At 48.3% G+C, this 25,310-nt stretch overlaps 3 protein-coding genes across 5 annotated transcripts in view; all 3 read right to left on the bottom strand.

Moving 5' to 3' along the window:
- Positions 1 to 3,118: 3,118 nt before the first annotated feature.
- On the bottom strand, positions 3,119 to 4,894 carry LOC120668134. Its single transcript, XM_039948060.1, has 6 exons — positions 4,767 to 4,894; positions 4,465 to 4,678; positions 4,174 to 4,371; positions 3,926 to 4,099; positions 3,458 to 3,847; positions 3,119 to 3,376 (listed from the first exon to the last, which is right to left on the bottom strand). The coding sequence occupies exons 1-6, from the start codon at positions 4,787 to 4,789 to the stop codon at positions 3,134 to 3,136; spliced, it is 1,242 nt and encodes a 413-aa protein (XP_039803994.1). The 5' UTR covers positions 4,790 to 4,894; the 3' UTR covers positions 3,119 to 3,133.
- A 5,999-nt stretch (positions 4,895 to 10,893) lies between these two features.
- On the bottom strand, positions 10,894 to 13,139 carry LOC120665847 (serine/threonine-protein kinase BLUS1-like). Its single transcript, XM_039945529.1, has one exon. The coding sequence runs from the start codon at positions 12,888 to 12,890 to the stop codon at positions 11,235 to 11,237; it is 1,656 nt and encodes a 551-aa protein (XP_039801463.1). The 5' UTR covers positions 12,891 to 13,139; the 3' UTR covers positions 10,894 to 11,234.
- A 416-nt stretch (positions 13,140 to 13,555) lies between these two features.
- LOC120665845 (phosphatidylinositol/phosphatidylcholine transfer protein SFH9-like) overlaps positions 13,556 to 25,310 on the bottom strand; it is a 55,801-nt gene continuing 44,046 nt past the window's right edge. For 2 of the 3 annotated variants that reach the window (XM_039945527.1, XM_039945528.1), the window contains exons 11-14: positions 17,297 to 17,357; positions 14,750 to 15,123; positions 14,055 to 14,129; positions 13,578 to 13,911 (exon numbers count right to left, since the gene is read on the bottom strand). In XM_039945527.1, coding sequence (XP_039801461.1) covers positions 13,876 to 13,911; positions 14,055 to 14,129; positions 14,750 to 15,123; positions 17,297 to 17,357 — 546 coding nt within the window. In that variant the 3' untranslated portion in view covers positions 13,578 to 13,875. Of the gene's footprint in view, positions 13,912 to 14,054; positions 14,130 to 14,749; positions 15,124 to 17,296; positions 17,358 to 25,310 lie in introns of all 3 variants that reach the window. The other variant, XR_005671373.1, reaches the window with a different exon arrangement.

Below are 25,310 nucleotides of genomic sequence, written 5' to 3'. Positions count from 1 at the left end.
AACGTGTGGGCCACCAGCAGGCTGCTACTTCTGCATGCATCAGGATTCAGGACCAATGAACTCGGCATGCATTAATTATTACAACGGCTCGGCTAGGCAGAATCTGTCAGCATTGCGATTTACCCTACGTAAATATTTTAAGCGTGTAAAGTTATACACGAATAGATTGATTCATACTATCTTTTAATAAGATATCGTATTTTAGCAGTTGATGTATATAGTATATGTGAAAAATTGGTGGTAAAAGTACTGTATCTCTAATAAGGAACTTTCAAAATCAGAATACGCCTGAAACACGATCTGAATGAGTAATACATACCTTTTGTCACCTGCTAGGTAAGGAACTTTCAAAATCAGAATACGCCTGAAAAAAGTTGATGATGTATATTTGTAATCTGCTAGGTAGGGCACTCATTGCCACCTCCTAAACCAGCATTACCTTTTGCCTCACACTAAACACAGCGAAGGCAAAAAAAAAAAAAAAAACAGGCACCAGTCCAGCACCCGAGGAGAGCATCCAGCTGCCCTTTGACTTTCGCTGCGTGTCCCTCCTCTCGTTTGTCTTCTTCCGCCGCGCACAAGAAGCCGGCAAGGCAGCTGCCAATGCACGCCGGAGCGCGCGCGCAGAGACGCGTGGTCCGGCGTGGCGGCGTCGCGACGCTATAGCAAGCAAGCCCGCCGCGGTCGTCGCGCTCGCGCGGAACGTGCGTGCTGCGCTGCGCCTAGGCCCTAGGGGCGTTGAACTTTTTTACAGGCACGGCGACGGCAGGCTCGGGGGGACGCCACCCGGCGCCCTCGATGGCCGTCTGCCGGCCGCGAATCCGCGGCGCCCAGGTCCGTCGGCGTCTCGCGCGCGCGTCCCCAGGCGCGGCGCGGCGCGCCACGTGACCCAGCGAGGCCCGGGCGCCGGCCGGAGCCACGCCTTAGGACGAAGACGGAAAAAATCCCGTCTCGTTCCGTCCTTCCCGTCCGTATTTTTATATTTATCCCGCTCGTTTTCGTATTTACGGAAAAATATGGAAATGAGAGAGGAAGCGAGAGGAGGTGTATCCCGCCCGTATTTGCGGGATCCTATTTTTAACCGGGATAATTCTGTATTTTTTCGTATTTATAAAATCCGAAAAAAATAAATAGGCACACCATATATCCTATTATGTTTTTCAACATCAATATATGTTCCTTGACATCAATACATATATTTCACGCTTTAATCGTAGAAAACAAGAAATGTTGATCATATTTTTAAAAAAATAGCTTATGTAAAGGAGTGTCTTGTGTTATATTCATGCAAAATGAGTGGTGATTAAATCATAATGTATTCTGGTAGATTTTCCAGTTCCCGCCCGTTTCTGTAACTGTTATATTCTGTTTCCGCTTCCGTACCCGGCTATTCCACTCCCACTCTCGTTTTCCGTAATAAAAAACGAAAACGAAAATCGTTGAGGGGTTTTTGCGTCCGTTTTCATCCCATCCCTAGCCACGCCCACTGGCCGCCGGACACTGCGCGCCCCGAGGGCCGAGGCAGACGCGTACGAGTGGTTCGGTTCGGTTCGCGGTCGCTGCGGGCGGTTCCGTGGCGTCCCCAGTATACTCAGTAGCAGCTTCCATGCACGCACGTACTACTGGTGCGTTGCGTACGAGTAGTTGTTTATTGCTGGGGAGGGAAAAAACTCCATCGGTATCCGAGGCGCGTCGAGGGGCCGGGATTCTTCACGTGCTTCGAAGTCAAAGGTGTGCCTCGGCCGCTGCAGCGGCTGTCGCGAGGAAGTTGGGATGTCGGAGATGGGTGCGGTGGTATCTTTCAAATTGGCAGCACTTGAAGCAAATACTCTCATTTTTTACAGACAGCCTCTTTGCGAAACAAATTTCTGATCTCACACCGTCTGCCCATCCCAGCTGGGCCTGGGCTGTGGCCGTTGCCGCTGCTTTCCATCGTCTACCGTGGTTGGGCTTGGGCCCTTCGCGGCTGGGGAGTCACCAGTGTATACAATACACCACCCCTAAAGAAAAACCCCAGTGTACTGCAATCCCACTATTTTTTTGATGGGACAATCCGAAATGGCACATATTCCTTGCCATAGCTGGCTGTTAACAGGAAAAAACTAAACGTGTTCCATAGGATAGTTCCGAACTTAATTCTAAACATTAATCCCTCCTCTACACCCACTACCGGATTCACTGGCTTTGCCGAGTGCCGGTTACACTCGGCGAATGCCAGTTTGCACTCGGCTAAACACTCGGCAAACACCACTCGGCAAAGCCTCCCAAGGCACAGTGGTCTTTGCCGAGTGTCGGATTTCGGGCACTCGGCAAAGACTTTGCCGAGAGCCTTGGCACTCGGCATAGGAGCCACGTGGCGCGACCCTGGGCGGCATCTTTGCCGAGTGACTAACGGCAGGCACTCGGCAAAACGTCCGCCCAGGGTCCCGCCACGTGGTCGCTTTGCCGAGTGCTGGGTCTGGCACTCGGCAAACTTTCAAATCTTTGCCGAGTGCCTAACGGCAGGCACTCGGCAAAACGGCCGCCCAGGGTCCCGCCACGTGGTCGCTTTGCCGAGTGCTGGGTCCTGGCACTCGGCAAACTTTCAAATCTTTGCCAAGTGCCAGAATTTTAGCACTCGGCAAAGTGGATGTTCTGCTGACATGTGAAGGCCACTTTGGCGAGTGTTTTTGCATAAGCACTCGGCAAAGTTGACACATTTTTTTTCTTTTTTCTCTGTTTTTCAATATAAATACAACAATAATATATATAAATGCAGGGACATTACAGGCAGTTATAACAATAAATATATAATTGACAAATACGAGAATAGCATCGATACAAATAACGAGTCCATCACATATATCACAAGTCCGATAGACAATACATCACATAGAACGAGTCCATCACATATATAAAGTCCAATACATAAAATATGTCCACAAGCTAAGAGTCCATTGACGCGCCAAGTCCACTAGTGTACAAGCTACGAGCAGGTGTCACTCACGGTCAGGTGGGGGGGGGGGGCAAGATTGCCACGGAGCCGCCGGCCAGTTCTGGTCCGGAGGAGGGTCGTTCGATGCATTCCACGACTAATTCTGCAAATAGAAACACATAATTTGAGTAAGAATAACAAAAATATAATAATTAATATCTACAAACAAAGCATACTCACGGGAGTGTCAGAAGGTCCTGCAGGAAAGTAAGGTTGAGCTGGTAAGGCGAAGGGAGGAGGCGATGTCGCATAGTTCATTGACGCGCCAAGTCCTTGCATCCAGGTGACCATGCTGTGCAACATAACCGACTGCTCCTCCTTCAGCTTCCGCTCCTGCTCCAGCTTGGCCTCGATCTCCATTCGGCACCTCCTCTCCTCCTCAAACTTAGCCTCCATCTCGGCCTACAAGATTTAAACCTCCATGTTACAATACGAAGCAAAGTTTCATTTTAATCATAGAACGGCAACTAATTCTAAACTAACCTGTCTCTGGTGCACGCTGGCCACTGAAGTCTCAGGCCGTGGGTGTATGGGCGGGGTCGAGTCGGTGGTACTTGCCCTAAGCTGCGAGAGACTGGGCGTACTCGCCGTGTCGACCAAGCTGTTGGCGATCAAGTACCGCCCGTGCTTCTTCCCTTTTCCCGCCCTCATGATGGCTTCTCCGGAGAGTGGCGCGGTGGTCGGATCCCAAGTCTCCCCGTGGAGCGCCCTTCCCACCTCCGTGTATGCATTGATGCGCGCGTGGATGCTTGGGTTTGTGTAGGCCTCTGGTGGAGCCGCCGGGTTGTAGGCCACGTCCGACGTCGCCCTGCCCATGTGAGACATGGCGTACGCCGTGAAGTCGTTGCAAGACTGGCCTGGATGAGACTCCGACTGCCAAGAAGTCAACAAGATGATTAGTAAGAATTAAAAATATAGCTTTAGAAAGAATGAAGAAATTAATGAACTTACCCAAGTATTCTTGTACTCGCCGAGGCTAAGGCTCCCTTGATGATGTGCCGGAACCGGCATCATCAAGCGGCGCTCCCGGCATAAGGCGTGGTGGCGGGCCCAATCCTCGCTGATCCACTTGTCCACCATCATAGACCAGCACTCGGCCTTGTTTGCGCACCAGTTCGGAGGCACCTAAACATAATGAAGTGCATGACATATTGTAATATCAAATACAAGATAAATGAGTAGAGATGGCATTTATCTACCCTTAAGTACTGGTCTCGCGTGAGAAAGATGTCCATTGCGGCTGGTTTCTTGACACTCCTCTTCTCGAACTCGGCGCAGTACACAATGACGGCCTGGACACGCGCCTCGTAGTGCATATCCTTCACCAGCTTGTAGCAAGCCTGGTGAGCCCGCTCGTTCGCCCGGGCCTCATAGCCTTCCTCGCACCTGTAGAAATCCTGCATATATACCCACAAGATAATTGCAATCATTATTCCAAAAATTGAAACATAATGTGATATTTCTAACAATTTAGTGCGAGGATGACTTACCCACAACTCCCCGACCACCTGCCTCGCTTTGGTGGTAAAGTTCCTTCCTTCGCGATCAGTAGCGTCCGGGCTGGCCATATAGTGGTCCCACGTGTATGCCGGCTCCAGCACCCCGGCATGCATAACGAGCCCGGGGAAGTGCAGCCGGCACAAAAGACCCAAGATACCATTGGGCTTCCGTTTGTGCTCACCAGGCTGCACAAAAAACCACCCCCTGCAAAGAGTGTTTAAGGTAAAATTTTAGTTAGTATTGCAATTTTAAATATATGTAATGCATAATAAATAAGTACTAACATACTTACTTAGACTCTAGTGGCCGAATCATCGGGCGTCTCGCTAGAGGTATCGGACGTCGCGGGAGTTGCGACGGTCCACGCAACCACACCACCCGCTCATCTCCTGCCGCCCCCTCCTCGGCCTCCTCCTCATCCTCCTCCACGTGCTCCTCCTCCTCCTCGCTCCCCTGGTCCTCCACCCTCTCCTCCTCCTCCTCCTCCTCCTCCTCGTCCTCTACAGGAGAAGGGGTCCTCTCCCTCCTCCCCCTCCTCACCTTACCTCCCCCTCCTCCACCACCACTCCCACTACCTCCTCCTCCACCCCTCCCTCTCAGTCTCCATTTCCCTCCCCCTCCTCAACCACCTTTGCGAACACTACGGCTCCCGGACCCCTCGGGTGCGTCGGAGCCACTACCGCCTCCTCCACCACTGCTTCTGTACAAGGAGCTCAGCCAAGTCATCTTGTGACCGCCTGGCATCTATTTTTTGTTACCTGAAATCAAAAGGAGTGAACGAATTAGTCAGGATAAACAATACTTGCAAATAAATGAAAATAAAAAAATATAATTACAAATTAGCATAATACATATTAAATATTGCGAGTCCTACATGTTTTAGAAGTAGTCATCATAATCGGGATTAGCTAGATCGTAATCCTCATCATCACTATCAGCTATGTCAACATAACCAGCAGAATCCGAAGGAGGAATGTCGTCTTCACTGTCTCTGCCTAAACCTAGTCGCTCTAGTAATTGTAAGTCCTGAATATTTTGAACCTCATCTCCACCTTCCTCGTCAACTTCCCTTTCATTGTCGACTTCCATTCCAATCTCGTCGGATAAGTCTATCTCAAAACTCCCTTGTAGCCCCTCTTCTTGAAAAAACTCTCTATCATTGTTGTAATCTTCGTTGTTTGGGAGAGGTAGTTTGCCGTGTGGCGATACTTTATACACAACATCCCAACCCCGAAGACGGTGGTCGGTTTGGCACGGGTATGAGAGATAATAAACTTGTATGACTTGTTGAGCCACAATGTACACATCTTCACCTTGTAACGTTGAATCCTGTCGAATTTCGACTAGACCAACACTAGGGGTATGTCTTGTTAATGTTGGATCAAACCAATGGCATTTGAAAATGACTGGAGTGAGCGGTACAGAACCATGAAACTTGAGTTCGTATATTTTTTCAACTCTTCCGTAATACTCGACTCCGTCTTGACCTGGCGTAAAAACGCCGGTATTAGTGGTTCTTCAATTGGGTCGACTCTGCTCGTATGTCATTGTGTGGAAGCGATATCCATTCACGCCATAAACGTTAAATGACTTGACCCTGTAGCTAAAACCATCGGCAACCTGTCTCAACTCGGCACTCATGGATGAATCAGTTTGGCCCTGCAAGTGTATGCAGGATAGTTTGTCATATAGTTCGAGGACAACGAAATGGAATAGAACTATGAATTCAAGACTACCTTCTGTTGAGACCAATAAATGAAATTGGGTTGTGAATTTCCCGCGCCATTTTTAAGAAGACTCTCCATTTCCATCGGGGTTGGAGCCCTTGAGCGACGCCAAAATAGTTGTTGAAATTCCCTGTATCAAAAATGACAAAGGGGGTTGGATGCTAAGTAGTGAAAACTTGTGAAACGGAAACTCGTGAATTGGGCACAATGTTGAGTACTTACACAATATACGGCTCCACCTCGAAAAGGTTGGTCAACACGTATAGCATGATACAGCGCCACTCTTCATGGTTCAAGGTCTTGTACCTCGCATCACTTGCACTTCCAAGTTGTCCTCGGAAGATGCTGAGACTCGATTCATTATCGCCAGCATTGTAACGAGGGGGTGGATTATGCACGATGGGAAGATTGTCACCATAGTATTTGGTTGTGAAGTTTGACACCTCCTCCAAAATATATGACTCTGCAATAGAAGCTTCAATTTTACATTTATTTTTGCATTTCGTTCGAAGGACCTTCTGACATCTCTCAATTGGATAGCACCAATGGTACTGCACAGGCCCCCCATCCATGCCTCGTACGGAAGATGTAGAAGCAAATGCTGCATCGGATTGAAGAAGGCGGGTGGAAAGATCTTCTCCAGCTTACATAGCAACACAGGGGCCACTTTTTCCACGTCCAAAATGACGACCCGAGATAACTCCTTAGCACACAACTGGCGGAAGAAATTGCTCAACTCTGCCAACACTCCTAAAGTCAACCGTGAAGAAGTTTCTGTGCCGCCTCCAACATCTCGTAAAATGCCTTTGTGCTTGCCTCTGGCTCCTCCTCCTGCGGTCCTTCACCGAAATGTGCCTCCTCATAGTCGTCTAACATGTTTCCAATCCCACCAGCAGCATCGCATTCATCGATGCGTTGCCTCACGACCTCTTCCCTCATATGATGGGCTTCACCGTGAAAGATCCACCGGGTATAGTCTGGCGTAAATCCATAATTGACAAGATGTTCGCCCATGACCTTCTTTGTCTTTCGTTTCTGGTTTCCACAACTCTTGCAGGGACACCACATAAATCTCGACCCTTCAGCTTGCGCCCATGCCCCTTCTAAGAACTCGTTAGTTTTCTCAATCCATTCATTGGTCATGCTAGCTCGAGTTACCCGGCCGGTGTACATCCACTCACGGTCATCCATCTTCCAAGATATCAGCGACTATTATCAAATTTAAATGCATGTAGACGTTCGACTTAGACTCTAGTAGGTAAAGATAGGTCCTAATCCCACCCGACCATGCGTAGATGAGGTCAGTTTATATGATCCACTCCTATCCAAGACAGAATTTCGGCAGCACCTCCCCGTTGTTCTCCAGATACACGTCCCGAAAGGGAGATTGTGTATTCGAAGAACAACAAGGAGATGATGCCAAAACTCTACCTCGGATCGGAGTGGACCATATAAACTAACCCCATCTACGCATCCTCGGGCTGTCAAAAAACGTGGACAATTCGAAACAGATACGGCCATCAATATGCAAATATCTGCATACTTCCAACCGTATCTTTTTCGAACGGGAGACGCCTAACTGGTGTATGTGCTATAACATATTCGCGGGTTACTATTCAAAATATAATTATCAATAAACTAACTAAATATAAAATCCATTTGTCGATATCTATATAATCTAAAATAATCTAACTCAATAAACTAAAGCAGCCTTAAAAGTATTATAAACAATTAACATATAAAATCTATATGCACCTAAACTAAATCACTCTAAATATACTATATACAAAATCATTTTAAATAAATTAAATAAACAACATCTAAATATTGAACTAAATAATTTTAAAAAAATACCTTGTGCCTCGGCTGGGGAGGCGTTGGCGGCGGCGGGAAGGGGGAGGGGCGGCGCAGCGGGGAGGGCGCCCTTGGGCGCCGACGAGCCGAAGCCCGGCGCCGGCGGCGGCGTGGAGCGCCGGGCCTCGAGCCTCGGGCAGGCCGCCGGCGTGGAGGCGGGGCTACGGGCAGGGAGCCGCCGGCGGCTTTTCGCCGTGGTGCGAGGCGGGGACGGCGGCGGCGCGAGGCAGCGCCAGGCGGCGACGGCGGTGGTGGTGCAAGGCGGCGGGGACGGGCCGGGGGCGGGGCGGCGTGAGGCGGCGTGGACGGGGCTGGAGCAAGGTGGCACGAGGCGACGGCGACGGCGTCCGGCGGCGGCGGGGTGGGAGCGAGGCGGCACCAGGCGATGGCGCCGGCGTCCGGCGGCGGTGGGGCGGGGCGGGTCGGCGCGTGAGCGAGGTTTGAGTGAGCGAATGAGTGAGGGCGCGTGAGCCATTGGGGGGGTTATTACGACGCTTTGCCGAGTGCCCTGATCTGCCACTCGGCAAACCATGACTTTCCCGAGTGCCAGATCAGGGCACTCGGCAAAGTATCTGTTTGCCGAGTGTCAGATCAGGTGGCACTCGGCAAAGGCCGAGACACTCGGCAAATAAATTTCTGCCAATTCTATTCTTACATGCAAAACACAAAAAAAGAATAAGATACGAATTTAAAATAAATATTATTTCACGAATAATAATTTCAAACTCAAATAAAGATAATTAGAATTTCTAGTTTCATGATTTTATGCAAGAAAACCTATTATTCCATGTGTTTCTAATGTCAAATTGAATTTATATCAACAAATTGAATTTTATGCAAGAAAACCTATTATTTCATGTGACTACCAACTAAATAATTTGCCAAAATAATGCAACAATTTATGGTTCATGATTTCATGCAAAAAACCTATTATTTTATGCATTTAAAGATCAAATTAAAACTAAAACTAAATATATTTATTTTAATGCAAAAATAATTTTAAATATAGATAACTAAATCAAAAATTAACCAAAATTTCACAGGAAACTTGTTTTGTTGTTATTTCTCTATATAAAAAGTTTCATATTGAGAATCATATGAGACTTTCATTTCAACCACAAATCGAACCGGATACTACGTATCTCTCTAAAACTTCTTCGGAGATCCTCCGGCTTATAAGCGACGTATCTTGTCACGTGTCTGAAATGATGTAAATTTTTTCCACTCCATCCTAGCATGAAACCAAGAGATTTGCACAACTACTATAATTTTCAGATATTGTATGCTATTTTTGGTTTTTTACCAACGTCCGTGCACACGCTTGTGATCAAGTTTCCTGATAAAGATGTTTCAACTTTTAAGTTCTTTCGCAGATACGGCATTAGTTTGGATTCAGGTACATGAATATCAAATTTCCATTCATTGATTTCGAAATTTCGACCCACTACTAATTTTAAATTAACTTCGACCGATTATTCCCCGCACACATAAAATTAACAAAAAATAGTAAACCAATCAATAAAAGTTTTTTATGTTAGTAGGGATTAAATTATCAAATTTAAGTAGGGAGCAAAAAAATTTGAAGGACAAAAGAAAATTTTTTTAACCAAATTTGCCGAGTGCCTTGTCTCCAGCACTCGGCAAAAGAAACTTTGCCGAGTGCCTTATCTCTAACACTCGGCAAAATTACTCATTTGCCGAGTGCCAGGTGGTGGCACTCGGCAAACACTTGACGCCGTCACCCCCCCCTAACGAGTGGCGCACGGCGGGCGCGCGTGCTGGGCACGCGTGCTGGGCACGTGCGCAGTCTTTGCCGAGTGCTGCCGGGCCAGCACTCGGCAAAAGGGACATGTTGCCGAGTGCCACTTTTTGCCGACGGCCGGCACTTGGCAACGCTTGGGTATGCCGTGTGGCAGATATTTGCCGAGTGCTCGTTGCCTGGCACTCGGCAAACCATGTCTTTGCCGAGTGCCCGTGTCTTAGCTCTCGGCAAAGGCCGAGACACTCGGCAAATTTGGGTTTTCCGGTAGTGACCCGTCGTCTTTTTCATCAAGGATAGGTAATTTTAAGGATTCGATCCATCACCATTGAGAATGAGTGTTGCACCTCGTCCTAACACCTAAGATATGATCTTGTATGTTAGGTCTCCCCACATGGAGTTAATCGGGAGAGGGGGGGGGGGGGGGGGGGGGGGGCGGGGGCGGGGGCAACTGCTACAGTAACACCAATAGGCATCTTGCAATACGGGAAGCACCAAAGCAAAATGCGTATGTGATATGTTTAGTTGTAGCAGGAGGAGGAATAGATGGGGTGGCAATTGTCTATTCCTAGTCTAAGGTCTTAGCTCACATTGGAGCCCATAAGCAATAGCCCAATAACGGTTGCTTTCTTATCTTCTTCCTCATATATCCTACCTCAGCGAGGAAAAGCAGCAGCTGACGACCATGGCTGATTCTAGACAGCAAGATAGGGGAACCCCGGTGAGATGCGAAAGGGAGGGGCCGAGGGCATCAAACGGCTCGGGCGCTCACGGGTCTTTAGAAACTTTCATGAGCTAGGGAGGGGGAGCCCAGTATGGCCGCCAACGTAGCTCCGCCAGTGCACACATGTAGTTGTGGTCACATGCTCTATCAAAATCGTTTATCTCGTCTGCATGAGGTGCCATCCAACCATTAATTTTCTCACCTACCCCAGATTCTCTTACATACCCATAATTTTTTCAGGCATCTCCAACCATTGATTTCAAAATGGATGGCTATGATAGACCATACGACCACAAGTACATGTGAAATGTGTATACTCTAATAATAAGGCATAAACAGGGTTCAAGCAATTGTATGGCCAGCAACTATAACTTTGGCAATATAATCAAATAGACCCTATCTATGAATAATGGTGCCACAGTGACAACATAAAGTGATTACAATGATTATATATTCAGGTCCTGTTTTGGATCCAAGTGCTAACGGTGAAAGTGCTAAACTTTAGCACTAGCTCATCCAAACGGAAAATCTAAATTTTAGCCAATACTTAAAAAACTTATTATGTGTATAAGTGATAATATATGCTAAAATTTAGTACTCTACTTTATATATATACCTCCTCCAAACAGCGCCTCGATCTAGCATGAAAAACTGCAATCGTCCGACGCTAGCGCTTGACGAACACGCTGAACGATCTCAATTGCTCCCTGATGTCTGAGATGAAGAATTTGTCTTGTGGGCGCTAACCCTCTCCTGCAGCTGCTTCTCCAACCGGGCGTTCCTTGCCATCTCCTCTTCCACCTCCGTGCTGAGCTCCTCCACCCTGTGCTCCAGCTGCCGCACGTACCCGAGCAGCATCGCCTCCCCTGGATCAGCAGCTGCCATGCCGCCACAGCCATTGCCGTCGGCGACGTGGCAGCCGCCGCTCTCCAGCACGTGCATCACCATGCCCCTCTGCATCTCCAGGCTCTCCAAGATGGTCATCAGCTGCGGAACCACCACCTCCTTAGACCCTATCGCCGCCGCCTTCTCGTCGTGGCTCCCTTGCGTCGTCGCCGCCGCCGTCCGGTTATCCTCGTTGCCGTCTCCGGCGGAGTTGCTCTCCAGCTCGGCCGGGTCGTCTTCCTCTTCCTCCTCGTGGAACGGAAGGCCGCGCCTCTTCTCCGCCGCCCCCGCCTCGGCAGGATCGAACTCCAGGTTCTCCTCGTTGAAGTTCCAGCCGCTGATCCGCCGGTTCTTGACGACGACGCTGCCGGCGTGGCGGCACGGCGAGACGCAGCGCGCGCCCCTGGCGCAGCCGCAGAGGTTGGCGTCCTTGCACCGCTCCTCGATGCTCGGGACGGCGGCGAGGACGTTGCGAACGAGGTAGTCCTTGGAGCGGCAGCCCCGAAAGAAGGGGTGGCGGAGGAGCTTCTCCGCCGACGGCCTCTTGGTCGGCTCCTGGCAGAGGCAGCAGGACACCATGTCCTTGAACGCCTTGGAGAACTTCTTCCTCCTCTTAGCGGAGGTGGAGGTCGTCGGCTCGGCGTCCTCGAGGCGGACGCGGCTGGTGATCCGCATCAGCATCGACTTGGACGGCGGCAGGTGGGAGAGCGGCGGCCGGCCGTGCGCGAGCTCCAGCGCCGTGATGCCGAACGACCAGATGTCCGCCTTGATGCCGTAGCCGACGTGGGAGTGGATGACCTCGGGCGCCATCCAGTAGGGCGTCCCCGCCAGGTCGTTGAAGCCCGACGAGCCGAGGGCCGCCGGCCGCGCCGCGTGGATGGGCCCGGAGGACGCCGCCGACGCCGCCGGCCCGGTCTCGTAGATGGAGGCCGAGACGCCGAAGTCGGCGAGCTTGACGGAGCCGTCGGAGTCGACGAGGATGTTGCCGGCCTTGATGTCGCGGTGGATGCGGCCCTGCTCGTGGAGGTAGCAGAGCGCGCGGAGCGTGTCCCTGAGCACGACGGCGACGCAGGGCTCCGGGAGGCCGTCGGGGAAGCCGTGGGAGAGGATGGAGTGGAGCGAGCCGGCGGCCATGAAGGGCATGACCACCCAGAGGTGGCTCCCGACGGTGAAGGAGCAGTGGGCACGGAGCACGTTGCAGTGGGAGAGCAGGGCCATGGCCTTGGCCTCCCGCCACACGTCGTCGAGGTTGGCGCGGGAGCGCTCCAGGTCGATCGCCTTGATGGCCACCACCGCCGACGAGCCCAGCGGCAGGCACACCGCCTTGTACACCACCGCGCTCACGCCGCTCCCGATCTTGCAGAGGAGCCGGTACGACTCCGCGCCCAGCGGGTACTTCACCTCGCCGCCGGCATCGCCCGGCGCCATTGCTGATGGCGGCCGGAGCAGAGTGAGCAGCTGTAGCATCGATGATCACGCACGGAACAAGACCACGACGACGACTATATATGGCCGGAACCGAAAGCGCGCGAGATGGTTGGAGCGAGTTGGGTCACGTATACGCGATCGATGGGTCGATGTGATGAGCTCTCGATCTCGTGAATGTTGGTGGCGATGTTGCTTCAGGTGAGAAGCTAGCTAATGTGGTGGCGGTCTGGTTCGCCGCATGTGAAGAGGGGAGGAAAGGGAGGAAAAGCGAGGGTGAGCGTTGGGCGTTGTTGTCGGACGCAGAGCAGGGTTTCTCGTGAAGCAAAGCTATGCAGGAGGCTCATTTCGGATGCAGGTAGGTGTCTGTCTCATCTGTGACCCAAGGGGCAGCAATGATCGATCATTGATCACCACTTCGCCATCAACAAAATGGAGGTGTTTGGTTTAATGCGAAGATCACATCATCAAAGCCAACAAAAGAAACACCTAGTTGAAGATCAGTAGCTCACATCAAGCCAGACTGCAAGTGTAGATTTTACTTACAGCATGGGCATACATGCAATACGTGAAACATCCAACGTTTAATCTGCTGCCAAGTTTATCATTTCAGCAAAAACACCCATGCATCCTTTAGGTACAGCAGGTTTTAAAGCCAGATCATCATTTGGTGTTTAGAGAAAAGGAACATGCCAATTTCCGGCTGGACAATAACACTTCTCAGCGGTATGCATGCAAAGGCCATCAATCTGATATTCTGATGGCTGTGTACAAACAGTTTGGATGTAAAGAAAAAAAGGAAACCCTTCAACCAATCTTTTACATTTTATCTCTCGTCCATGACGATTGAATGACACAGTGGTCAAAGGATTTGTGATGTTGGTAAATTGTAACATCACATATATGCATTATATACAGCTGTAGCCAATACCTTAAATCCTATGTCACACTAATAATTTTTATATATGCACAAGTTTGCCATGTAACAAACCCTTAGTTCTCTGATGTAGGAAATGGAGGTTTCCAGTTAAATGGCCTTGCAGTAACTGAACCGACATGAGTTCTGCACACAGCGAATAAAAGTTAACTGCAGTAAAGTAACAGGTGTAGGACACAGGTAATAACAGCGCAAAGTCAGTGAAGTAAAGAAATCAACAGTCGCTTGCAAAGAGGGGTGGGGGGTGGGGGGGGGGGGGGGGCACTTACTGTTAACATGGAGTCTCTCCAATTTTCCACTCTCTCTTCCAGCTTCAATTGCTTCAACGACGTCCTATTCAATGCCTACAAACAGAAGGAAAAAAAAGGGCAGAAAATCAACCTTCTTTAAATAAACCCAAAATTCAATTTCGGCTGCAACCGATTCCCTAATAGTGATCCTGCAAATAAAATTCATGACTTCCACGTCTCATCACCCTTCTTCCACAGGGAATGCCAATGCCAAACCATATGTCTTTTGTGAATGCATTGTGCACTCTCGCTAGTACAGGACGTTTCAGATTGGTTGCAAATGAATTTGAAACAAATACTCAACAACAGTGTTGGCATATATGTGAATTGCCAACCTCTCTCCATCAGCTTAAGCTTTTGAGTTGAACTGCTCGATTACAGCCAGAGGTCTCAAGTTCGAATCCTGGTTAGCGCAATTAAATAAAATTATTGTTGCTCGCTCCTATTCCACGTCTGAGGCCTGAGGGAGCCTCCACGTGAGGGGGAGTGTTGGAATATAAGTGAATTGCCCACATCTCCCTATTAGTTTAAGGATTTAGATTAAATTGGTCGGTGCATGCAACTCAATAGATAGGAGTGTGGTTGGAAAAACTCAAAAGAATGCAGGGAAATTATGGCCGAGTAGACAAGAAGATAGAGACCAATGGTGAAATATGCGTTGGGAAGTTACTTACGCGTTGAGTCTTCTTTATATCACACTCAATGGATCTAATCCGCCTCATTGACTCCTCTATCAGGTCTTCCTTATCTGGAGGAATTCTTGGAGATCGCTGGTTCAGCTCCATGACCATCTGCTCTAGCCTTTTTAGTCTCTCTAAGCATGGGGCCGTGCAATCTTTGTTAGTGGGACCACTTGACTTCATGCCTGGCGTATGTACATGTTCACCGGTGGAACTCGTGTTAATGCACTGAGAGGCTACCCTCCTTAGAGCAGCGAACAATTGAGCCACTGAAAGGAGCCTAAATAGAAATACGAAGATAACTTTAATCACATCTACAAGCAACTTCAGCAATCGGTGATACCAAACAGGATGGCACAACTGAAAACCTGCAAAGGATAGTATATGTTAGAGTATATTAGGCAACTCCGGATATAGTTAGTTTAGAATTGATTGTAATCCCGGGATAACCTTCCTTATCTCTAGGAGTGGCTACATGCCCTCCAAGCCACGTACTCTATATATATATCGCCCAAGGGGCTCAAGCAATACATCGACCACATTATACGCATCCTACTTTCCTACATGGTATCACGAGACTAGGTTCTAACCCTAGGCCTCCACTTCTGCTTCCCACACGCCGCCCCCGGGAGATCAATCTCCACCGGGGCAGTGCCCTCGTTTAGGTGGCGAGTCCTATTGATTCGTCACCCTCGTTGCGTCATCAAGCAGTAGATCGGAGCTACCTCTCCCTTTGCCGATCCATGGTCGAGGGGTGTGTCCTTCGCTGCGCCACGCGTCATCGGAATTTGCAGCCACCACGGTTGGAGCACACGCCGCACCCTGCCACTGTGTGCTGCCGTGGTGTCGGGGAAGGGACTGCACCGTCCATCGTTTGTGGAGGAACATCAGGATGCCCCACGCATCTCTACCCTCTCTGTCTCCATCGTTGACCACGGGTGGATGTGGATGAGAGAGCAGTGTGGTTGCAATGCTATGGACACCAGAAATTTCACCACAGAGCTTCACCCTGCTGCTGTTTTTCTTTTTCCGATTTAAGATCTGTTTGCGTCGCCCTGCCGTTCGTCGCCGATCTTCGTCGACACCTCCGAGGACGAAGTTGTTGTTGCGCCCTCCAGGCTGCAGCGACGTCGCTCGTGATCAAGCCACCCTCGCCGGTGTCGCCGCCTCTTCAGGCGGTGGCGCCACCCACTGCCGGTCCTCGTCAAGCTGGTGCCCGATCCGACTCCACGCCTCCTGCCGTTCTCGCGCGGACACCGCCACCGATGTTGCTGAAGGAAGACCCCGTGCGCTTTTCAGTTGCCTGGTCTACCATCGCCATCCGCCGCTCACCGTCCTGCTGCATTCCTCGGCAAGAAGCTGCTGATTTTCTGTATTCGGGCGCCTTCGACGACGCTTCGAACCCGCGCCCTCCTCCACGGCTTCGACCACGTCCACCTCGACCTCGGCTACTTCGGCACTAAGGGGCTACCATCTGCTTGACAAGCCTCTTCGGCTCACATTCCAGCCACAACATCTGCTGCACATCGACGGTTGCGACTGCGGGGGGATATCATCTGTTCGACTTATTCTCCAGTCTCATCGTTTGCGCGCTCCCGTTGTGACTGCGGGGGGATGTTAGAGTATATTAGGCAACTCCGGATATAATTAGTTTAGGATTGATTGTAATCCCGGGATAACCTTTCTTATCTCTAGGAGAGGATACTTGCCCTCCAAGCCATGTACTCTATATATATCGCCCAAGGAGCTCAAGCAATATATCGACCACATTATACGCATCCTACTTTTCTACAGTATAATCAGATATGGTCCCCAAAAAGAGAACAACAACAACAATAGCAACAGAAAGGGAAGGTACAGAATTTTTTTTGAAAACAAAGAGTAGTGCTTCTGCTCCTGCCACCACCACTAATTCCTAAATACCACTAATTCCTAAAAAGAAAGGACCTAAACCAACCTAGGAAGATCCAGGTGGCTTTATATTATTATATATATTAAGAAGAAAATAGGCACCCAAATTCACCTTGACAAGGACTTGAACCTGGGTGGACAAGGTGAACATCCACACCCTCAACTAACCAAACTGAGGCTCAGATTCCTACCAACTTCTACTCTTTTTAATATAAACCAACAGTACCACACAAAAAACATTTTTCGAGATCCTGACACAACAACCTTAGTTAATAAAAGGTATAATCAAATGCATGCTTCCACCTATCAACATTTACAAACCAAACAAATATCTTAATAAACTGTTACAGAAAAAAATCATTTGCAGTGGTACTCAGAAGGTTCCTTATTAGAACAAAAAACTTTTGCTACGACACAAGTAAACAAATGAAGATAAAATTTATCTCCTCGATGAGACCAAATGTGAAAAGGCAGTGCAAGGGAAACAATAGGCTATTGCAGTATTAAGAAAATAATCAAGCACTACCTCCAGAAGCAGAAGATACAAGATGCTTTCAGACGTCAGCTATAAATACTAAATAAAACTTCAATAATATGTAAATCACAGATTTGAGCGATCTCCAAACGTACATGTAACTGTTGAACTGACTGTAGTTAGCCTGGGAGTGCCCGCATTTTCCTTCCTAGTGACCTGGGGAGTGTATCATAAGGTGACAATTACATGTTAATGGTTATAACTGGATGGAAAGGAACAAATATCTGGAATCAAAATTGAACATAAAGAACTTTCAATTTCTACATTTTTGTAATTAATATGCTTAATTTGATTACTTCATATACAATATTCACTGGGCTTATATTAATGCAGAAATAAATTAAATTCGAAACAGCATACCTATTTTAAACATCTACTTACATTTAAGAGTTTATTTATTTATTTTGCATATGCTCCAAAGTCCAAACTGTTATTGCCAAGCCAGTTGGTAAAATCTGTTGTTTTGTGATACAGACACCCTTCGACTTTGTACATTGTCGCGGGATTTCTGGGGTACCCACAGCCGGGTGGCGGAACGCACCCGCCTATTCCCAGTGAGGGAGGACTCGGGGAAGTACTTTGGCGATTGGGCTGATCTAGCTTTGGGACAAGCTCACAAGAACACACGATTTAGAGTGGTTCGGGCCGCCGGAGCGAATACCCTACGTCCACTGGGAGATGTATTGTTCTCGGATGTGTATAACCTATCCTCTGCCGGGCCTTTGCTTTCACCCAGCCTGAGTTTTCTTCTAACGGACGCCCCCCTTTTATAGACCAAGGGGTGCGGATACATAGGATGTTGGTGCCCCGACAAGTGGGCCCAACGTACTGTGCAGCATACTGTTCAGAGTACTCAAACGACTACAGTGGTTACGAATCTTTCCTCCGATATGCTTCCATGCCCTGCTGACTCTCTGATGAAAGGAGGTCTTCTCTTGTCCCGTCAGCAAGGTGACCGTTGGGGGAACGTAGCTTGCGGCGTGACCTGTGGAGGCTATTATGTAGGCGTCATAATGGGCGAAACTGAGCCGTCGTATCCGTCTGTTACGGCAGACTGTCAGGCGCGGCGTGGGCGGCGCCAGCAGCTCCACTATCTTGGTAATACGCGATCAATAGTGCCCCCTGGTCAAAGAATCGCCTCGACTTCTGCTACATCAATGCGGACGTCCACCTACCACAATAAATGCAGTGGTGGGTGAGGCCTTGTATGGAGACCAAGCGGCCTTGTATACGTATCCGTGCTTGTAGACACGTGTCGGCTCCGGACCACCCCGAGGCAGGGCGTCGACTTCTTCCCTTAGCGAGGGGTCCGGTTACTATACAGGTGGTCCGGGATTCCATCAGGGGTCCGGGTCTTCCGCGGGGGTCCGGGCTCCACGGGAGGTCCGGAGCTCCGGCTGCTGGCGCTCGAGCGCTTGCCTCTTCCGGGACACGCGGTGTCCCTGGACCTTTCCCAGCCGTGAGGCAGGTCCGGGACCGTTGACGGGAGAACAGGACTCCGGACCGCAGGGGTCCGGCTGTTTGGTCGTAGTCAAAGATAACTACAAGGCCCTTGCCTAGACACAGCAAGAGAGGGGGTACCCCAGTCCTGGGGTACCGACAGTGGCCCCCGGGCCCACCTCGGGAGAGGTACGAACCCGCGGGTGGGGCCACTACCGTGATGTGTTCCTACGCAGCTTGATTGCGTTGGTGTGCTCATGGAGAGAGCGGGCGTCCCGGACCCCTGAGGCCGGTACACCTGTTGCCAGGTTTAGGTACTAGAGTGTGGCGGAACCACCCAAAACTACTGGGCCCGGGTGCACTGATCTTCGTTGCTAAGCAACTCTGACCCAATTTGGCACTCACCGGTAGTTCCTCGAGTGAAGCCTCGATAAAAGCCACGCTATTCCAGGATCAGCAGACAACACTCACACGAAGGTGAGCCCAGAGATTACAACACAAACCATTTCATACAACTCAGAGTGATTGCAGCGGAAAGAAAATTTATTACAAACCATGTTCAGAGTAGCACAGTACTACGGAGTTCCAACTACTCAATTATTTAAGTCTCATGTTCAGCGGAAGCATTAAAAGATAACTAACGAAATAACGTGACGCCTCGGTAAAGCCCGTACGAATGCGTCACTCAGCGGGAGGGTGATTAGCACTAGCTGAAGGGCCATCCCACTCAACCGACCAACCCGGAGGCAGAGTACAAGGCCAAGTAAGACTCGCAAACAGATCTTCAAAGTTAGTACCTGAAAAACAGTGCCACAAGCAAGGCTGAGTATACTAATACTCAGCAAGACTGACCCGTCTCCGGATACAACATAGTCCGATAACTAGACATGCAAGGCTTTTTGGTTGGTAGGGTTTGTTTGCCAAAAATTCCGCTAAGTGTTGATCCTTACTTTCAGGTTTTACTTAGCCAGATTCTAGTGGAATTAACCATTCTAAATTTGCCACTAACTCTACTCAAACATGGTAGAGCAACCATTTAATCAACCAGCAGTATTATCATCATCCTGTTCCACTTGTTACTCTATGTGACCGAAATCATTAAGCAATCTCATGCCGTGAGAGGCGGACGATTCCGAATCGAATTTCAACCTGGCCAGGGGAACCTAGACCACACGCATGGGGATTGACTTCGCTCCCGCCCACGCTACTTTTCCCCTTTCTTTCCAGTCCGTGGATCCGGGTCACCCTCCCCGACTACAGAGTCCGACCACTCTGCACCCGTACGTCGCGACAAAAATATAAACCCTACTTCTACCAAGAGGGTGAATGGTCGTTCCACTCGCCGGTCCAATCAGGTACTTAAGCTTACCGATTACCATATTTCTCGGTATGTGGCTAGTACTTTCAAACGCTTAACGAAATGAGCCACACACCACGACCTTAGCCATTTTTGACTATACCAGCGGGGTATCACAACTACACAACCCCGCCCTTGTCCTTACATTTCAACAGGAATTAAAGACAGTACAATTCCTATTTGCTCGCGAGAGGCAGGAAACCACTCGACTTCTACCGTACCTATTTAGCATGGCAACTAGTCGATAAAAAGATCCGGTATCAAACATAGGTTCCTAGGGATCATGCATCTATGGTTTTCGATCAACGCCTAGAAAACTTAAATGCAGAAAAACAAAATATTACAGTACATTAATAAATAGATAGCTGAATGATAATTCGGAAAATAGTGGGATTATGCTCCGGGGCTTGCCTTCTTGGGCACTGTCAGGCAGAAAAACTTCGGGGGCTTGGCCCAGGTCTTGAGACAAGTTAGTACAGTTCAGATTAATCTCCTGCTCCGCACGAGAGTCCGCGGGCACCAGTTCGTAGTCTCCGTCCGCGAGATTAACCGTTTCTATATGCAATGCAAGATTATGAGTTATTCATGGATAACAATTTCTTTCCTTCACGATAAAGTTGTAGTCCACTTAAGTTATTTTAGTGCCGATTTCACATTTCAATGCATGGGCAATCGTTTATAGAGTAGTAAGCATAACTATGGTTATTCATGAATGAGTGGGGTTTTGGGTTTTTATTTTTAATTTCAACACATAACATGCTTTCATTATTTCTTAACATCACAACTACTAGAGAGCTAGTGATGAACACTAAAGTAACTCAGATTCAAAATAAGTAATTATGGTATAGATTTCAACATTTAACCATAAAGCAAAAACTATAACTAATCATGCAAAAGGATTACTCTAGTTACTTCATATTTTTGTACAGAATGTTCCACATGGATTCTGATGCTACAAATTTTATGCAAGCAACTTCAAAGCATGAACTCAGTACTGCAATTTTTCCAGATTTTATACACTTATATAGCAGAGGTGATAAAAAGATTAAAAACAGCAAGCCATTTACGAAGATTAATTCTACAGAAAGTTTTACTAAGGATTTGGTTCTAAAATTTTTACCAGAGACTATTCATGAGATAAACATACTTCAGAAAATTTTTCAAGATTTAACTCACTATGATAAATTAATTATTCAGTTAACTTAGCATGAGTTTGCATAAATTTATCAAGGTGCATTTGACCAGTATTGCATCTGAACTTTTTATTACAGATATACTATACTCTAAACAAGATCATGCCCAAAAATCATGCCCAGAAACATTGTGGATTACTCAAAACAAAAATAGTAAACCTAACCATAAGATGCTAAGCATGATTATTTGACAAAGCCAAACTCAGTAACTGCAGCTCAAAATTTTTAGACAGGAACACAGAGCTAAAATGAGACTCCAGAAATAAACATGGATTTTTCTGAGCATAACAACTATATATGAAGAATTAAGTTGATTAAACAAGCATAAATCATGGTATATAGCAAATGAACTCTAATAAATTTGAATTTTTGAGATTTGCAGGGATTCAGTGGCACAAGGCTGTAGTAAAATTTTCAGAGCAAGTTCATGCACATATTTTCCAGAATTAAATCGAGATTGCTAACAACAGATTAGAGAATCTTGATTGTTCTAACCCGATAACTGTTTTGGTTTGGTGTCATCTTTTTACTGTGATCTTAGCATCCCATTAGTTATAACATATCCAAAAATCAATGTCCTTTGATGAGCAGAACTTCATGAACATGCATAAAGTGGTTTTCTTAATCTTTTCCCTAGATTAAATTCGGTTGAGTTTCTGCAAATGTGAATGTTACAAAATTTGTAGATTTTGTTACAAGGATTCCAGATCAGTTGAGTTTGCATTTTTCTGATTTTTCTGTGATTTGTTTCGCATTTTAGAAGTTCCCTGGTATACACTGTAAATCTTGCAGAGACACCCTTGAACGAAAAAAACAAATTACAACCGGGTCCTTCGCCGGCCTTCTCCGCCGTGGCATCTTGCCGGTGGTGTTCTGCGGTGCAGGGCTTACCGGGGCTGCCACGGGGAGGCGCGTGGGGGAGAAAGGATCGAGGAACACCTACCCTGGTCGACGTTCGAGCGTTTGGAGCACAGGTTCGAGCTCGTCGGCGTTGATGGCGGGTCGGTTGTTCGGTTCGCCGGCGCTGGAGGCGAAGGAGGGCTTGGGGTAGGGGAACAAGGCGCGCACGAGCACCGCGTGAGCTCGTGGATGCTTCTGGGGTAGCTGTCGGGCTCGGTCTTCCCCGGAGATGGCCGGTCCGCGGTGAGCCTGAGCTCGCCGGCGGCGGCGCAAGAAGGGAATGGCGCCGGGAGGGGGTCTGGGTTCGATTCCGCGCGCGGGGAGCGTATCTAGGAGGTGGCGAAGCTATTGCGGTGGTCGGAGGGAGCAATGTGGGGCTGGGCTAGCCGGTCCGCGCGAGCGGGATCTCGGCGGCCATGGCGGAGCGGCGGGAGGAGGAAGAAGGGGAAGAAGGGGCGCGTCTGTGGGGTTCTGTGGGTCTTTATAGGCCAACGAGCTCCTGGGTGAGGAATGGAGCGACTGGGGGCGGTCGATTTGGGTCAGGGGCGCACGACGGCGAGCGGGCGGAGCGGCAGCGGCGCGGCGCATGGCGGGGTGTCGTGGCGGCTCGGGAAGCGGCCTGGGACGCGTGTGGGCGTGGGAGGGTGCCAAGGGGCGGGCCAGGTGGCGCGGAGAAGCTTCCCCGGGTCCATTTGGCCGCGGGCGCGCGGTGGACGAAGTCCACCGGCGGCGTACGGCGGGCGGCGCGAACAGAGCAGCCGGGGGAGAGAGAGATGGAGATAAGGGCATAAATGTGATTTCTGAAATTCCAGGGACCTCTCGGTAATCTAAAATTATCTCCTATTTGGAGGGCTCAAATGGAAAAGTGTTGAATACCACTTTTGCATAACTTTTCAAGATCTACAACTTTCGTGTTATGCAAATTTTCATTTGAAACTCACATTTCGAACTATTGGTGCATTTGCATATTTGCACAAAAGGACTCTAGTTTTATTCAGTTTTTGAATTGATTTTGGCTGAAGTTCAATTGAGCACATGTCAATTGAAACACCTCTCATGAGCCAACAAAAATTTGGTGCACATTTTTGAATTAAATTTTGAGTAGCTTTTCACTCCTTTTTCTTTTTCTTTTAATTTCTTTTGTATGATTTGTCTTTTACTTGATCCTTTCTCTTTAAATTAATTTCTCAAATTTTTCTTTTAACTTTAACTAAGGTACATTGATTGGATTTAAAGGTGCTAACACCTGAGGTGTCACAACCTACCCCCCTTAACAAGAATCTCGTCCCGAGATTGGATGATTGAATTTGAGGTGGGGAAAAATGATATACCTGAGGTAGAGCTAAGGAAACCCGGATAGTGTCGATTAAGATAATCCTCTGTCTCCCAAGTGGCTTCTTCTTCAGTGTGATGAGACCACTGAATTTTATACATTTTTACCACCTTTCGACGAGTACCTCTCTCTTTTTGATCCAGAATTCTGAGTGGATATTCGGTATATGAGAGATCGGGCTCCACTAAAATTTCCTGTTGATCAATGATTTCCGTAGGGACTCGAACACATTTCTTGAGTTGGGATATGTGGAAAACATCATGGATGGCGGCAAGTCGTGAAGGAAGTCGCAAGCGATAAGCCACGGGTCCACATTCTTCAATGATTTCATAGGGCCCGACGTAGCGGGGTGCGAGCTTACCCCTGACTCCGAAACGTTGAACGCCTCGAGTTGGGGATACTCGTAAATAGACGTGATTACCAACCATGAACTTCAAAGGATCCCTTCTTTTATCGAAATAACTCTTTTGCCGAGACTGGGCTGCTCGGAGATTTGCTTGTACTATTTTTACTTTCTCTTCAGCCTCGACCACTAATTCAGGTCCAAAGATTTGACGCTCTCCAGTCTGGGACCAACTCAAAGGGGTTCGACACCGTCGACCGTACAAGGCCTCGAAGGGTGCCATCTTCAGACTGGCCTGATAGCTGTTATTATAGGAAAACTCCGCCAAGGATAAACATTTGTCCCAGTTCTTGTCATAATGAATGACACATGCTCGAAGCATATCTTCAAGAATTTGATTAACCCTTTCGGTCTGTCCGTCAGTCTGTGGATGGTAAGCTGAGCTTCGAATTAATTTAGTTCCGAGAGCTTCTTGGAGTTGCTCCCAAAACCTTGCCACGAACTGAGGACCACGATCCGATACAATTGTTTTGGGTATACCGTGTAGGCAGATAATCCGATCCATATAGATCTCAGCATATTTCTTGGCTCTATATTCAGTATGCACTGGAATAAAATGAGCAGTCTTTGTGAGCCTATCAACAATGACCCAAATGGAATCATGGTGCTGAGAAGTATTTGGTAAGCCCACAATGAAATCCATGCTGATATCTTCCCATTTCCAGGATGGAATTGGTAGAGGTTGGAGAGTTCCAGCAACTTTCAAGTGACTAGCCTTCACTCTCTGACAGGTGTCACATTCTGCGACATATTTGGCAATCTCTCTCTTCATGCGAGTCCACCAAAAATTTTGTCTGAGATCTTGGTACATCTTGGTGCTACCCGGATGAATAGAAAATTTAGAGAGATGTGCTTCGTCTAGGATTTGTTTCCGCAGATCAGGATTCTTGGGAACGACTAGGCGATCCTCGAACCACAAAATTCCTTTATGGTCCACTCGGAAACACTTATATTTATTTTCACCTGCTACTACTTGCTGCTTGATGATACCAACACTTTTGTCGTGTAATTGTGCCATGATGACCTGGTCATAGAGTGTCGGTTCCACCGAAATATGATTCAAAGAACCTTGAGGGATGATCTCTAATTTCAGCCTTTGCATTTCAGCACACAATGTGTCATTATATGACTCCATTGATAGGCAATTGCAGTGAACCTTGCGACTGAGCGCATCGGCTACAACATTCGCCTTGCCCGGATGGTAATGAACCTCCAGATCATAATCTTTGATTAATTCCAGCCATCTTCGTTGCCTCATATTCAGCTCACTTTGAGTGAAAATGTATTTGAGACTCTTATGGTCGGTATAGATATTGCAATGAGTGCCCATAAGATAATGTCTCCAAAGCTTGAGAGCATGAATAACGGCGGCTAGTTCCAGATCATGAGTGGGATAATTCAGCTCGTGCGGCCGAAGAGCTCGGGAAGCATAAGCTATCACCCGATTGTCTTGCATTAGAACACAACCAAGACCAGTGCCTGA

This window comes from Panicum virgatum, chromosome 3N (assembly GCF_016808335.1).
Source record: "Panicum virgatum strain AP13 chromosome 3N, P.virgatum_v5, whole genome shotgun sequence".
Taxonomy (NCBI): Eukaryota; Viridiplantae; Streptophyta; class Magnoliopsida; order Poales; family Poaceae; genus Panicum; species Panicum virgatum.
This window is presented reverse-complemented; position numbering and strand designations above follow the sequence as displayed.

Coding starts and splice junctions, on each gene's coding strand:
- LOC120668134 (XM_039948060.1), bottom strand. CDS start 4,789: ATGATTCGGCCACTAGAGTCTAA. Junction 4,100..4,173: donor CGCGAGACCAGTACTTAAGG/GTAGATAAATGC, acceptor CATTATGTTTAG/GTGCCTCCGAACTGGTGCGC. Junction 3,377..3,457: donor CCAGCGTGCACCAGAGACAG/GTTAGTTTAGAA, acceptor TAAATCTTGTAG/GCCGAGATGGAGGCTAAGTT.
- LOC120665847 (XM_039945529.1), bottom strand. CDS start 12,890: ATGCTACAGCTGCTCACTCTGCTCCGGCCGCCATCAGCAATGGCGCCG.